The sequence below is a fragment of the Aotus nancymaae genome, unplaced genomic scaffold (genome assembly GCF_030222135.1).
Source record: "Aotus nancymaae isolate 86718 unplaced genomic scaffold, 86718_ANA_hifiasm-v0.15.2.pri h1tg000058l, whole genome shotgun sequence".
NCBI classification, from domain to species: Eukaryota; Metazoa; Chordata; class Mammalia; order Primates; family Aotidae; genus Aotus; species Aotus nancymaae.
In genome coordinates, this window is record NW_026988472.1 from 55,082,869 (window position 1) to 55,098,404 (window position 15,536).

Consider the following 15,536-nt stretch of genomic DNA (forward strand, 5'->3'; position numbering starts at 1 on the left):
TACAGAGTGCAGGACAGACTTCCAAATCATAGTAGCCAAGTCAAGAATCAAGACTATATTCTATAGTCATGATTTAGGTGAATGGTGAAAAGTTTAGAAAAACCCGTAAGTTTCGTCTTTCTCATTTCCCACCGTTTAAGAGTCACTACGACACATCGTGTGAAATCCTGGGAAGCTTGGAACCATGATGCACAATTCAAATTTAAAAATTGCCCACAGTAAGTCGGTGCTACCTGTGAATAAGAGCATCTCGTGTCATTGTTCTACCCCAGGTATCCGAGGATCAGGCACCCCGACAAGATGCCCACGCGGGCGCACTGGGGGGCCCTCTCCGTGGTGCTGATCCTGCTTTGGGGCCATCCGGGAGCGGCGCTGGCCTGCCCGCATCCTTGTGCCTGCTACGTCCCCAGCGAGGTCCACTGCACGTTCCGTTCCCTGGCTTCCGTGCCCGCCGGCATTGCTAAACACGTGGAAAGAATCAATCTGGGGTTTGTACCACCTTCTTCCTGAACCATCTCAATGTCAGTGCGTGCGTCTTGATCTGGTTTTGCATGTGTGTATGTGCATTTACTTAACTTCATATGTGCATTTCCTCTGTGTGGCTCTGTTGAGAATTCTGCAGCTGCAGATGGGCAAAATAGAGAGGAAAAGTTTTAGCTCTGCTAAACGCAGCTTTTTGTATGGTTACCTGAATATATCCATCAGCTGCCACTGCTGTAAGGTCTATTAACAAGCAACATGAACAACTTTAGAGTTTGTTGAGAAATTCCCTTGACAGCATTTATTTAATACATCGTAGAGGTGAATGCATGAGACACACACGCTAACATATGAAGATGATTTACATAGACTTCAGCAACAATTTGAGAATAATAAAAACAATAAGCAGAACATCTGTGCCATTTTATAAGTCATGTAGATGACAGAGTTGTGACTTTGAAGCAATAAAAGAGTTCCTGCAGATTTTGCCTATTAAAAATATCAGCATCTTTTTAAAAACATATTTTGGCATGGTATGCCAGATAGAATTTTAATATATTGGTTTCATTTTATACATACAATGTTTTGGGGACATAAGTGTTAGTTGCTATGAACTACAAGTACTCAACTGCAATTTTAATAGTCAGCAATGATTTGGAGTTCTTCAACAAAATGTATTAGCTACTTTCTAGCATCTACCCACAGAACAACTGATTAAATTAGTGTTTGAGAAGTATCCACCGTGGAGACGTTTTAGTAAAAATAAAATGGCCAGATTTGAGTCAATGAAAAATAAATGTAAATGTACTTGGACATCTTTTAGAACAAAGTTAAAAAACAAATTCTCCTCTATTGACTGTGGTAGAAGAAGAGAATGAAACGTTGAGATCATAAGATGAAAATTTCCCTAACCCATGGCAAAAGTCCATTAAACAGATTTCTCAATGAAATGCTAGTAGACTTTATGAGTTGACCATCTGAACATCCAACCACAACGATGATAGCTCATTGGGGAAAACAGCTTGGCATTGCCAGAGGAGGGAATAGTAACACATAAGCCAGCTTCCCTTTTTACAATCTTGTGTAATGGGCATAAGAAAAAGGAAAGAGGTGCTAAAGCCCATTTGTTTTATTTACTTATTTATTATTTATTTTTTTAAAATTTTACTTTAAGTTCCAAGATACACGTGCGGAACGTGCAGATTTGTTACATAAGTATATGTGTGCCATGTTGGTTTGCTGCACCTGTTGAGCCATCCTCTAAGTTCCCTCTCCTCACCCCTCACCCTGCAACAGGCCCCGGTGTGTGATGCTCCCCTCCCTGGTCCATGTGTTCTCATTGTTCAGCTCCCACTTATGAGTGACAACACGTGGTGTTTGGTTTTCTGTTCTTGCGTTAGTTCACTGAGGATGATAGCTTCCAGCTTCATGCATGCAAAGGACAAGATCTCATTCCTTTTTATGGCTGCATAGTATTCCATGGTGTATATGTACCACATTTTCTTTATCCAGTCTATCACTGATGGGCATTTGGGTTGGTTCTGTATCTGCTGAAGCCCATTTGAATCCTGGGGGATGGCACATGTGATATTGCAGAGCAGAAAGTGGAGCTTTAACTATAACTTCTTTTTCTTCTACCCTTGGTGTACAAAATGGCTCTGTCTAGGAATTGTTTTTTATATGTGAACCATTTTAAGACATGGTCCCACTTGCTGGGATTAGCCACCTCATCTCTCAAACCCAGCACCTTGGCAGGTCCCAAGCTCAGGGTACCATCAGCCAGGCCTTCGTGGAGCCCTCTGAAAAGCATGGGGCTGAGGCAGAATATGTTTTTTTTGAGGTGCTTGGTGCACAGCAGGTTTGTGTGTGTGTGTTGTGTGTTGGGAAGGGGGATGTCAGGCTGGAAATGAGGGTGGTGACAGTCTCTGCATACACCCTCCCCAAAGAGAAGATGACTTGTTTAATGGCTTGAGACTTACAGCACCAATAAGACTATTACTTCTGAAGCTGTTTGCATCTATATACCGTTTCTGGGTGCTTTTCTTTCCATTTATTTTTAAACTGAAGTACTTTGTAAGTGCAAAACATAACTAACCTCTAAATTACAACACCATTTCTGATGATTTCATTTTAAACAACTCACAATAAAGAATGAATTTTAGTGCCCTAAAGGCTTTAACGTGGGAATAAAACAGAGATACTAACATGTTAATGATTCTTTTTCCTATTGATGCCAGTAATCTCTAGAGGTAGTTTTTGGTATTATTAAAAAGAAAAGAAAAATTAAAAAACTCCAGAGAATCACTTCACTGCATCAACATCTATTACTTCCATCTGGTTTAATTTGTAACATGAATTAATATACTACTTGAAAAGTCACTAATAATATCATAGTAACATTGTTTCAGAAAAATCAATCTCAAATTAGGCAATGAGTCTGGCATCTTGCATTTTGTTGGGGAAAAATACTGAAGCAAAGGCAATGTCTAACAGATAAGACTCAGGGATTGATTTGTGTTTTAGCAGTCTGGAGAGAATATAAGACTCTCAATGAATGAGAAATTGTTGGTCAAGTGTTAATGAAACCTTCTATTCCCACACAGCTGTTTTTAGGGTTCTCTGTCAGCACTGCTGTTTCCTGCTTGGACAAACTAAAAGCATTTCTGAAAATTGTTTTCCAAATATTTTTTTTAGGAACCAACAACATAGTATCCACCTAGAGATAGATTTTCAGACTCTTAAATATTTTTTCCCTTGATTAAATGACTGGTTTTGATGATGTCTTTCTGCGACTTCAACAATGCCATACTTGCCTATTTTATTTTAAGTTCTGCCTTGTGATACTAACGGGAACCTATGACATAATTTTTCAAATATTGTCTGCCATAAACATTTCACAGAGTTGGTTATATATTCAGTGATTGCCAATCAATAGGTGATGAAGATAGTCTGGAATATAAACCAAGGGACTAATAAGCCACACGACCACACTTTATGCAGGGTCTTCTCAGTCTCCAGTTAGATTCTGTTTCCTGAGTGTTGTGCTAATTTCCTTGACTCTGCTGATTTTTAGAAGGATGCAAAAATCTTCTGAGAGGGGTTACTCAAGTGATTCCCTGGGCTTCTGTCCTGGAATATCCGCCCCATTCTGACATCTGGCAACCTTGGCACCTGCATCTGCAAGCTGTCTAATGCCCCTTAAAGCAAGCAGGGGAGGATGACAGAGTCAGACAGGTTTCTGAGCTGATGTGGAGCCCATCCCAGACTTTGAGTGCCTTCCCAAACAGGGGGATTTATTGAGATGTGAAGGGAAATCAACCAGTACTGATCCTTTATTCCTGTTTTCCCTTCTTCTCCACCTTGATAGTTGTCACCAAAATTCTCAGGTTAAGTTTGACATTCAGCTAGCCATGGCTTTCGTTTGAGCCACTCTGCTTTTCTCAATATCTATCCATCTATCTGTCTATCTATCTATCCATCTATCTGTCATGTGTCTGCCTATTACCTGTCTATCTACCTATCATCTATCTCTATCATCAATCTATCTCTCTACCTACCTATCATCTATCTATCGATCTATCTATGTGTCGTCTGTCTGCCTATCACCTATCATCTATCTCTATCATCATCTATTGATCTATCATCTATTAATCAATCTACCTATTCTGTCATCTATTTATGAATAATCTATTTACCTACCTATCATCTCTATCAATCAATATCTGTTATCTATCCATTCTGTCATCTATGTACCTATCATCTATCTCTATTATCTATCAATCTATCTACCAATATATTATCTATGTATCCATGCACTATCTATATCTGCCTATCTCATCTAATCTATCTATCTATCTATCTGTCTATGCATCTATCTATCATCTATCTATGACAGTAGTTATCAACAATGGATGAGTTTGCTCCTGGAGAACATTTGGTGACATCTGGAGACCTTTTTGGTGACCACAACTATGGAAGGAGAATATAGCACACCCTTGAAGTAATATGTGCTGAGGAATATCCAGCTGTTTCTCACCCATTTCAGAGACTGACCCTCAGAACCCTATCTCCTCTGACTGAAGATCTGCCTCCTTCTTCTGGGCTCCGTTCAGGTGATATTATTTACTCCCAGGCGTCTATTCCATTGGTCAGTTGGCCAGTCTCCCCTGAATGTGCATGGTGGGTCTCCATCTTGGTCTTGAGCCCTCTTCTCCCCTTAGATTCTCACAAAATTCTCACACATCCCATGGCAAATACAGCTTTGAATTCTTTCCCCAACACGTGTCTCTCCCAGCCTTTGCCATCCAGCAAATGAGGGAATACACCCTCTTGCTCCCCTCTGAGCAGAAGTTCTTTCCCCAAGTTTGTCCTCATTTTCACTCCCACCACTCAGCAATGCCTGCTCTTTCTCTAACTACATTTGGAAATGTTCTGTGATGATACATAAATATTAGATAGATAGATGCCATGGATGAAAAAATAATAGATGATAGATAAATAGATAGATGTGATGGATGAATAGATACATGATGATATATAGATAATGAATAGATGATAGAATTATAGGATGATAGACTGATAGATGATGGAGACAGATGAAAGGTAGGTATGTTGGTAGGTAGATGACAGGATGATAGATAGATGAAGTAGCTATAGATACATACATAGATGATACATAGATATGATGGGTGAATAGATATGTGGTTGATATAGAGATGATAGATAGCAGATAGATGCTTGATAGATGATAGGATTATAGATAGATTGATAGATGATAGGTAGGTAGGTAGGTAGATACAGACAGAGAGAAAGAGAGACAGATAGACAGACAAAGTTGCACATACTAAGGTAAGGTTTCCAAATTTCTGCAATCTTGATGTTTAGGACTGAATCAGTCTGGGTTGCGGGGGCCATCCTGTGCATTACAGGATGTTGAGCAGCATCTCTATAGAGAACAAATCAATGACCGTGCCATAAAGCGTGCAAGCTCGGTGAGTCTAAGGAACAGAAAGATGACCAATAACTCTGAACTTTATGGCAAACAGCGAAATACCAGAGAGCTAACTAATTGTCCGCCATGGAATATTCTTCTAAAATGATGAGGACATGCCCAAGTGGACCAAGAATGAATCTCTGGAAATAAAAGGAGGCATCTTGGAGCAGAGAGTTAAGAAAGTGAATGAACTGTAAGTCAAGCAATAATGGAGTGAAACACTGACATGGCACCCAAACCAAGTGTTCCTAATTAGGGATAACAAACGAAACAATGGGCTTTTGCATAAAACAATGAAAATCTCTGGGTGTCTTCCTACACTGCGAATGCCTTGTCCCAAGACAGGTGTAGGTGTACACGGTCACACCCCTTTGTTGCTTAAGCCCTACTTCAAATCTCAGCTCCCCAGAGAGCCCTGCCCTAGACATTGGTCCATCAAACCCCTTCTACTCTCCTTCCTGTCCTTTAATTATTTCCTTATGAAATTTACAACTGCCTGAAATGATCGTTTTTATTATTTTTACCTTTCTAGTCATCCTTCTTGCTAAGAGAGGTGAGCCCTTGCCTATTTTATTGACCCACCAAGAATAGTAACCTGCAGACACATAAAACTCAAATTATAGCTGCAACTGCATTGCAGAATGAATCCATGCACGTGGAATCTGTAGCAGACATTGCTTTATGTTGAGGGAAGTTCAAACAGAACCTGCCTTATTTTTCCTTTTATGTCTACATCTCTAAAAGAATTAAGCTTGTTTTCAGAGTCAGCTAATCCTGAAGGCACATACAAAGCTGACCTATACAATGTTTATGCAATTTTTTAAAGTAAAATTCAAATGACATGGCATTCACCCTTGTAGGCTCTACAATTCAGTGCCATTTAGTACCTTCATACTACTGTGTATCCATTATCTCTATCTTGTTAGAAACATTTTCACCATCCCAAAAGGAGACCTCATATGGGTTAAGCAGTCATTCTCCACTCCCTCTCCTCCACCAGCCTTTGGGAACCACCGCTTTGTTTTCTGTTTCTACGAATTTGACTATTCTGAACATTTCATATACATGGAATTATACAATAGATTAGTGGCCCTCAACCTTTCTGGCACCAGGATCCAGTTTCATGGAAAATAATTTTTCCACAGACAGGGAGGGGAGTGGTTTGGGGATGATTGAAGCGAATTACGTTTTTGTGCACTTTATTTCTATTATAACTGCACTGTAATATATAATGAAATAATTCTACAACTCATCATAATGCAGAATCAATGGGAGCCCTGAGCTCATTCTCCTGCAACTAGACAGTTCCATGTGGAGGTGAAGGAGACAGTGACAGATCATCAAACACTAAATTCTCAGAAGGAGCGCACAACCTAGATTCCTTGCACTTCACAGTAGGGGTTGTGCTTCTATAAGAATCTAATGCCACCGCTGATCTGACGGGAGGTGGAGCTCAGGCGGTAATGCCAGCGATGGGGAACGGCTGCAGGTACAGATGAAGCTTTGCTGGCTCACCCACCCGCTCACCTCGTGCTGTGCAGCTCGGTTCCTAACCTGTCCAGTACTGGTCTGTGGCCCAGGATTTGGGAACCACTGCAATAGATGACCTGTAGTGGGTTCTTTTAGTGAACCACAGCTTTCAAGGGTCACCACACTGTAGCCTGTGTCAGAGCTTCATTCCTTTTTGTGGTGTGCATCTTGAGCAGTGATTACTGCCACTGCGTAGTGATTTCGCAGAAAGTTGATTTAAAGATTGAGTGAGAAAATGTGTCAGGTAGACTTCTACTCTGTAGTCGGCGTCTCTGAAATGTACGTTTAGACTCTCTTTGATTCTCACTCATGTGCATTGCATTATTCCTCATGGTTGGTAATTCAGTCAAACAGAAACCTGTGACCAATTCTGAGGATGCCGTCAGCAAACCCACCCTGTAAGACTTTCTTGGCCCTCTCTTGGCTGCTAGATCATCTGTCCTTCTGCTTACATAAGAAGAAACAAGGTATTCTCTTAAAAATAAAAATGGTGGCCGGGTGCAGTGGCTCACACCTATAATCCCAGCACTGGGGGAGGCCGAGGCGGGCGGATCATCTGAGGTCGGGAGTTCAAGACCAGCCTCACCAACATGATGAAACCTCATCTCTACTAAAAATACAAAAATTAGCAGGGTGTGGTGGCTGCCCCTGTAGTCCCAGCTACTTAGGAGGCTGAGGCTAGAGAATTGCTTGAACCCTGGAGGCAGAGGTTGCGATGAGCCAAGATTGTGCCACTACACTCCAGTCTGGGTAGCAGAGCAAGACTCCATCTCAAATGAATGAATGAATGAAATAAAAATAAAAATGACAACTTAGGATGCTCATTATCCATGATTGACACTTCATTTACCCCCAAGATAGGAACTTAAAAACCCTGCAAACACAGCAATAACAATAATAATGTCTCCATTATAGACAAGAGGAGACTCATGGAATACTCTGAATACAGCCAAGAATACACAGTGACTATTGTTAAGTACAGGTATCTCGAGACCAAAGCTTCACCTTGTATTCAGAGACCATTAACTGTGGTGGGTGAAGCTATCAATATTTACTTGACACTCTGTTTTATTTAGTAAGTTCAACCATATGGAATTACGGTGCAAAGTTCCTTGAAAGGTAATGTGACAAAGAAGGAATTAGAAATGTATCAGGTAGATTTCTACTCTGGAGTCAGCTGAAATCAGGTCTGAAATTGGTCATTTGAGTGTCTCTGAGAAAAATCACTGAATGGATGTATTTACGAATATTATGATTCTTGTATGATTGTTACATTATTCATAGTATGTATCATTTTATGGAACATCTGAATATTTATGTTTTCACTGAATGTCTTTATTCCTATGGCATATTGCTCATTATTCCCCTGCCTAACTACATTTTAGTTGCTGTTTTTAACGCGCAGATTCTCGTCCTGCCTCTTTTTGTGTCTTGCACGGCTGTGACTTTCCCTTTGATCTCCCCGGTGCCTTGCTGTGCCTATTTCCTCCGTAAACCCTGCAGCAGTCCTTGACACGGGGCAACGTCTGAGTGGCTACAGACGTTACATTCTTTAACCCACACATGGCCCTCTGAAAAAAGAATCCTCATTAGCATTACTAATGAAGAATTTGAGCTTCCCAAAAGTTTGGCACTTCTCTGGGATAGCTAGCAGGTAACGTGAACTGTGTCTGACCTCAAAACACGAGGCCTGGCCGGGTGTGGTGGCTGACACCTGTAATCCCAGCACTTTGGGAGGCCAAAGCAGGTGGATCACTTGAGCTCAGAAGCTTAAGATCAGCTTGGGCAACATAGTGAAACCCTGTCTCTACTAAAAATACAAAAATTAGACAGGTGTGATGGCGGGTGCCTGCGGTTTCAGCTACTAAGAAGGCTGAATTGGGAGGATGGCTTGAGCCCCAGACACAGAGGTTGCAGTGAGTCAAGATTGTGCCATCACACTCTGGCCTGGGCAACAGAGCCACACTCTGTCTTAAACGGTTGTATCTCACCTCTAAGGGTGTCACCTCTACACACTGGGACCTCCATTCACCACCCAGCTTGCAGTAGTCAGCACCTTCCTTCTCCTTTATTATAGTCTGCGGGAAACTGCTAAACTCATAATTGCAAAAAATGCACCTTTCTTCTCTTACTTGGAATTTTGCCCACTGAGGAGGTTCACGGTCCTTAACGTCATGAAATAAAGCTTCATGCCCTTGAATTTCACTTGTCTTTGCAGCACTATCTTCTGGGAAGTTTTGCACCGTGATTATATACATTTGAACTCACTAAATAAAATAGAATGTCAAGTAGATATTGATAGCTTCTCCCACCTCAGTTAACAGCATCTTAGCGCACGTTGAAGCTTTGGTCTCAAGATACCTGGATTTTACTCTCACTGTATTCTTCAATGCATTCAATGCCTTCTGTGAGTCTCCTCTTCTCTGTAAGGGGGACATCACTGCTGTTATTACTGTGTTTGTTTGTGGAATATTTAAGTTCCCATCTTGTTTTAGTAAGACGAACATACCACTAGGTAATAGGAAAAAAACTTTGGAATGGAACATTTCATGGTTTAACCCCCTTTTTCCTTATTACTCAAAAAGGTTGGAAAGTTTCTTTTTTTCTCTTTCTTACTTTTTTTTTTTTGACATGGTTTTGCTCTGTTGCCCAGGCTGGAGTGCAGTGGCACAATTGGCTCTCTGCAGCCTCAACCTCCTGGGTTCAAGTGGTCTTCCTTCCTCAGCCTCCCGAGTAGCTGGGACCGCAGGCATGCACCACCACAGCCAACTAATTTTTGTACTTTTTGTAGAAATGAGGTCTCACTATGTTGCCCAGACTGGTCTTGAATTCCTGGGCTCAAGTGATCCTCTTGCCTCAGCCTCCCAAAGTGCTGGGATACATGCATAAGCCTCCATGCCAGGCTTGGAAACTTTCTTGAATCTCAGTTCCTGCTGTGGGAAATTAGCCTGCTTCGTGGGGTTTAGGTGATAAAGGGCAAAAAGTAATACAAAGAGGACCAGGCTCAATTCCAGCTAGTCTCCCACCTTCTATGGAATCCAAAGCATGTTCATAAGGGGCACAAGTAACTATGAGCCCGATTCTTTAAATATTTTACCTCTCACCAGTGTTAAATAAAGCAGAGATTAGCTGACAGAACACTGGAGTAATGCACTAAAAAGAAGAGTGGAAAATGTCATGTAATCAAGAAGAGAGAAACTGTTTATGGATTGTTCATTAACTGCATGAGTCACAATGATGAATAGGAAATAGGATCAACTTTTACTGTATTTCCCCATACACCGCATTGATCCATACAACACTATTTCAATATGAGGTGGGATGCACTTAATTCCACCTGATGTTTTCTTTGCATAAATTGGTCTTAAAAAGAAGAATGCAGTTATGAAAGGAAGTCTTTGAAGAGTTTGAAGCAATCGAGGTTGGTTTTTGAGGGTAGAGCTTATAAATGTCCTGCTCTGAAAACTTTGTAGCGGAAAGGTGCTTCCTAAGGCGGGTTCTTAGAGCAGTTACACCGAACCCGGTGTTCCTGTCACCTTCGGAATTGTAGTCCAGCTTTGGGCGCAGATGAGTGTGAGAAAACTGGACCATGCTAGCATCTGTTGCATTTAGCCATGAGCTGTTCACCTGTGTTCTCTGCTAGTTGGTTTCCTTTTATTTAGGTGATAAGGAGAAGCCATCAATGATATCAGGCTAGATGTGTTATATCTCAGCAGAAACAGTGATTTATGGTAACAGTGTGCAGGCTTCTCTATTCACTTTTCAAATTGCTTATCCAGGGATCAAGTTTAAGCATTGTTTATGCTATTACCAATATGGCAGAGAGAAATTTCTATATTGGTCAAAAACGCATCTTGACAATTGTATATGCAATACAAAAAACCAAAACTTAAAAACAAAAAAATCTCACCTTGAGGACAGGTTACGGGAAAAAACAAAATAAAGAAACCTAGCATCCTGTCCACGGGAAATAAGAGTGTTGATGTCTGAGGTCAATGTTTCTATTGGCCATTAGCACAGAGCTCTCTCCTTTCTTACCACATGCAAAGCGAATTCCAATGCTGTGGATTTTCCCACCCCTGCTAGTTGTGTGTCCCTCCTTGTTACTGCCACTTCAGCACAGAGTTTCCAAGAAACAGACATGTGGAACAGCCTCACGTTGAATTCTAAATCCTATTGATGGACATCAAATACCCTCCTGACCACATTAGCATATTCCAAGTCAAAGTTCTCCGTGAATGTTCCTTAACAGAAGGAAGACAAATAAATATGTGTCACTTTCTTCTTCACCCCAGAGATAGACAGGGGAAACAAAGGGATAAACGTCTTTGGGAATGGCACCCCTATAACCTCAGAATCAGTTTCATGGCCAGCTGCAGTGGCTCATGCTTGTAATCCCAGCACTTTGGGAGATCCAGGTAGGAGGATCACATGAGGCCAGGAGTTCCAGACCAGCCTGGGCACATAGCAAGGCCCTGTCTCTACAAAAAAAAAAAAAAAAAAAAAAAAAAAAAAAAATTAAAAAATCAGCCTGGGGATGGTGGCCTGTGCCTATAGTTCCAGCTATTAGGGCGGCTGAGGTAGGAGGATTGCTGGAGCCTGGGAGGTGGAGGCTGCAGTGAGCTACGATTGCACCACTGCACTCCAGCCTGGATGACAGAGTAAGATTGTCTCTAAGAAATAAATAAAAAGACTCACCATTTTACTACTTTGCTCTTGGGCAGGCTAGGGAATGTTTCCCATATGGGACTTAAATATTTACTATTTATTTTCTTAATTATTATTGTTACTATTCTTTAGGTTTAATAGCATACAGGCCCTGTCAGAAACCTCATTTGCAGGACTGACCAAGTTGGAGCTACTTATGATTCACGGCAATGAGATCCCAAGCATCCCCGACGGAGCTTTAAGAGACCTCAGCTCTCTCCAGGTAAAGCCACAGCTTTTATAAGCATCACTAATTGCATCCTGTAGGACCAGTAATAAAGAATGGAAACTATGCCATTCTCCTTAACGATCAATACAATGGCTACTTTTTACTTAAAAGGCCAGCTTCATGACATTGCTCTCAGCCCCTTGTACTGGTTTGTTTGGGGTGTGGCTCTTTAAACTATAAACAGGATACTTTTGTTTCGTTTTGTTTTCCCCTGTCCTTGTAGGTTTTCAAGTTCAGCTACAACAAGCTGAGAGCGATCACAGGACAGGCCCTCCAGGGTCTCTCTAACTTAATGAGGCTGCACATTGACCACAACCAGATCGAGTTTATCCACCCGCAAGCTTTCAATGGCTTAATGTCCCTGAGGCTGCTCCATTTGGAAGGAAATCTGCTCCACCAGCTGCACCCCAGCACTTTCTCCACATTCACGTTTCTGGATTATTTCAGAATCTCCACCATAAGACACCTCTATCTAGCGGAGAACATGATTAGAACCCTTCCCGCCAGCATGCTTCAGAACATGCCGCTTCTGGAGAATCTTTACTTGCAGGGAAATCCATGGACCTGCGATTGTGAGATGAGATGGTTTTTGGAATGGGATGCAAAATCCAGAGGTAAGAAGAGAGGAGAGCAGACCACTCCTAGCTGCACACTCTTTTATCTTTTTGGAGACGGTCCATTCTCCATGGTTCTTGTGTTGACTTATTCATCTTGCCTTGGGTGAAATCTGAGCATCTAATCAGTAAGACAGGAACTCACACCTTAAATGTTACCACTTAAATGTTGAGACACCTTTATTCCCCAATGCAAATGCAGTTATCCCGTAGTGAAAGGTAGTACTCACGTAATCAGTTACATATGGTTCACGTGGGTTGCCATGGAATGGATATCTGGAGGATCATGCCAGCCTTGGACTGCAGCTTAATGTGGGAAACTGGGACTGGGAAAGGGCTGTGAATGCATGTTTCATAAGGAAGTCACAAAGGATGCTTGGAAAAGAGCAGGCTGGTGGGAGGAGTGGCTATGAGGTCATTGTTTTATAGACGGGGAAGCAATGCTGAGTATTGATCCAGAGAGCTATGACAACAACCAGGACTTATGTGTAGGAGTTGCAGCAAAGTAGATTGTGGTGCCTTCCCTCCTTCTCTCCTTCCTTCCTTTATTCCTTTTCTCCTTCCTTCCTTTGTTCCTTTGTTCCTTCCTTCCTACCTTCCTTCCCTCCCTCCTTCCTTCCTTCCTTCCCTCCCTTCTTCCTTCCTTCTTTCCTTCCTTCCTTCCTTCCCTCCCTCCTTCCTTCCTTCCCTCCCTCCTTCCTTCCCTCCCTCCTTCCTTCCTTCTCTCCCTCCTTCCTTCCTTCTTTCCTTCCTTCCTTCATCCTTCCTTCTCTCCCTCCCTCCCTGCTTCCCATCTTCCTTTCTTTCCTCCTTCCCACCCTCCCTCCTTTCTCCTCTCTCTGCTTCCTTACTTTTCTCCTTTCTTTCTTTCTTCCTTCCTTTATTCCTTTTCTCCTTCCTTCCTTTGTTCCTTCCTTCCTTCCCTCCCTCCTTCCTTCCCTCCCTCCTTCCTTCCTTCCCTCCCTCCTTCCTTCCTTCCCTCCCTCCTTCCTTCCTACCCTCCCTTCTTCCTTCCCTCCCTCCTTCCTTCCTTCCTTCCATCCCTCCTTCCTTCCTTCTTTCCTTCCTTCCTTCGTCCTTCTCTCCTTCCCTCCCTGCTTCCCACCTTCCTTTCTTTCCTCCTTCCCTCCCTCCCTCCTTTCTCCCCTCCCTGCTTCCTTACTTTTCTCCTTTCTTTCTTTCTTCCTTCCTTTCTTCCGTCTTTTCCTTCCTCCATTCCTCCCCCCTCCCTCCCTTCCCCCTTTCCTTCCTTCCTTCCTTCCTCCAGCTTCTCTAAGCCGTTCCTTGCAGCCTATCCCCATCCTCAGATTGCATTGTGTTTACCATATCCTGGATCTATTTTCTTACTCCATTCTCACAGCCACTAGCCTGGATCAAACTCCTTTTCTTCTCTCTCTGGTGGGAAGGGGGAGCATTCTAAGCAAGCTTCCCGTAGCCTTGCCAGCCTGTTTCCCATCCACTCTCTACAAAGCAGTGAGAACATTTTTGCAGAATGTGCATCCAGCCAGGCCACACCTCTGCATAACTGATTTCCATTGCTTTTAGGATAAGACGCACATCTGCACATTGGCTCCAAGAAGTCTCCACACAATGGTCACTCTACCTGTCCCCACCATCCTCTAGCATGGTGCCCCCATTGTTCTTCTTATTCGTGCATTTCTAGCCACACAGTCTTCCCTTCTGTTCCTTGCAGCTTCTAAACTTATTTCCAACTCAACATTATTAGATTTGCTCAGTTGCTTGCTTGGGAGTCTTTACTGCTAGATGTTCAAGGGGCTTGCCTCTTTCCAGCTTTTAGAGGTTCATTCCAAGAGACCATCAAGCAATGGATGGGGGAAAGACAGAGGTACACCCATTTGTGAATGGTCTTAACCAGAGAAGATATATGCCTCCTCCACTCATATTCCACTGGTGGGAAACAGTCCCCACACCCCAATGGATGCAAGAGGGCCTGAAAATGCACTCGGATGGCTATTTTATAGCAGCAACACGACATTATGGATGTGGACCCATAAAGCTTTGCAGGGCAAAGACCATCTCTGCTACTGTCTGGAGATTACACATGCATGTCTTCGTGTGTGCATGCCTATGCATGTATGTGTTTGTGCGCATGTGTGTACATCTGCCTATGTGTAGATTTGCATGTATGTGAAAGAAAAGCCAAGCTTTTAAAGTATTAAAGTTAGTTTTATGTAGTGAGCCTTTCTGAAGATTGCAATCCCAGAATCTTTCGGAGAGTTGCTGTTAGACTGCTCCAAAGCAATATTTCAGCCCACAGCTTATACACCGGTGCTGGAGCTTCTGCAGGTGCTCAGAAGTCACATCAAATGTGGTCAGAATTCACAACAGATGTGTTCAGAATTGACATTAGAGCTGATTCTCATCAAAGTTTGGATGCCAGGGGACATCTGGTTATAGATTACAGAGGCAGAGTCATTATCTTACGTGCGGAAAGAGGCAAGGCCTACGAGCATTGAACTCCTCTCTTCTAGAAGTACAGTGATTTAGGCAAGAGACATGTGGACCTGTGCTCCATCCTGCTCATCACCTTCAGGGCATTCTTCTAGAGACTGCGCTCGTTCGCTGAGCCATGAAATTCATCTGGCCAAGGGATTTTGTGAAATGCTGCTTATGTTTGCTGCTTTGTCTCACAGCATGTATGTGTGTGTGCATGAGTGTGAGTGTGAGTATGCATGTTGCGGGAGATGTGCAAAACAACGCTATTTGCATTTGAGGTGTTTACTTGGAAAGTCACATAGAAAACTGTGGTCAGGAGGGCAAAAGGAAAGACGGCAAAGCCAGTTAGGAGCTTTATAATTCTTCAAGTCATAGATGAAGTATGACTGGCTTATTCCCAATGGGAAAGGGCAGAAGTGGGCAGAGGACTGTCAAGAAAAACTCCTAGGCTTCCAGTTTCCCCAAGCAGAGACAGAATGGCATCACTTACTGAGCTAGAATAGGCATAAGATTCTACATTTAGGGC

General features: G+C 42.5%; 1 protein-coding gene across 1 annotated transcript in view; it reads left to right on the plus strand.

Annotated features, from left to right (window-relative positions):
• Positions 1–272: 272 nt before the first annotated feature.
• The window catches only part of MXRA5 (matrix remodeling associated 5), a 33,544-nt gene continuing 18,280 nt past the window's right edge, over positions 273–15,536 (plus strand). Inside the window, exons 1-3 of the mRNA XM_012458799.2 lie at positions 273–488; positions 11,804–11,933; positions 12,163–12,553. Coding sequence (XP_012314222.2) covers positions 301–488; positions 11,804–11,933; positions 12,163–12,553 — 709 coding nt within the window. The 5' untranslated portion in view covers positions 273–300. The remainder of the gene's footprint in view (positions 489–11,803; positions 11,934–12,162; positions 12,554–15,536) is intronic.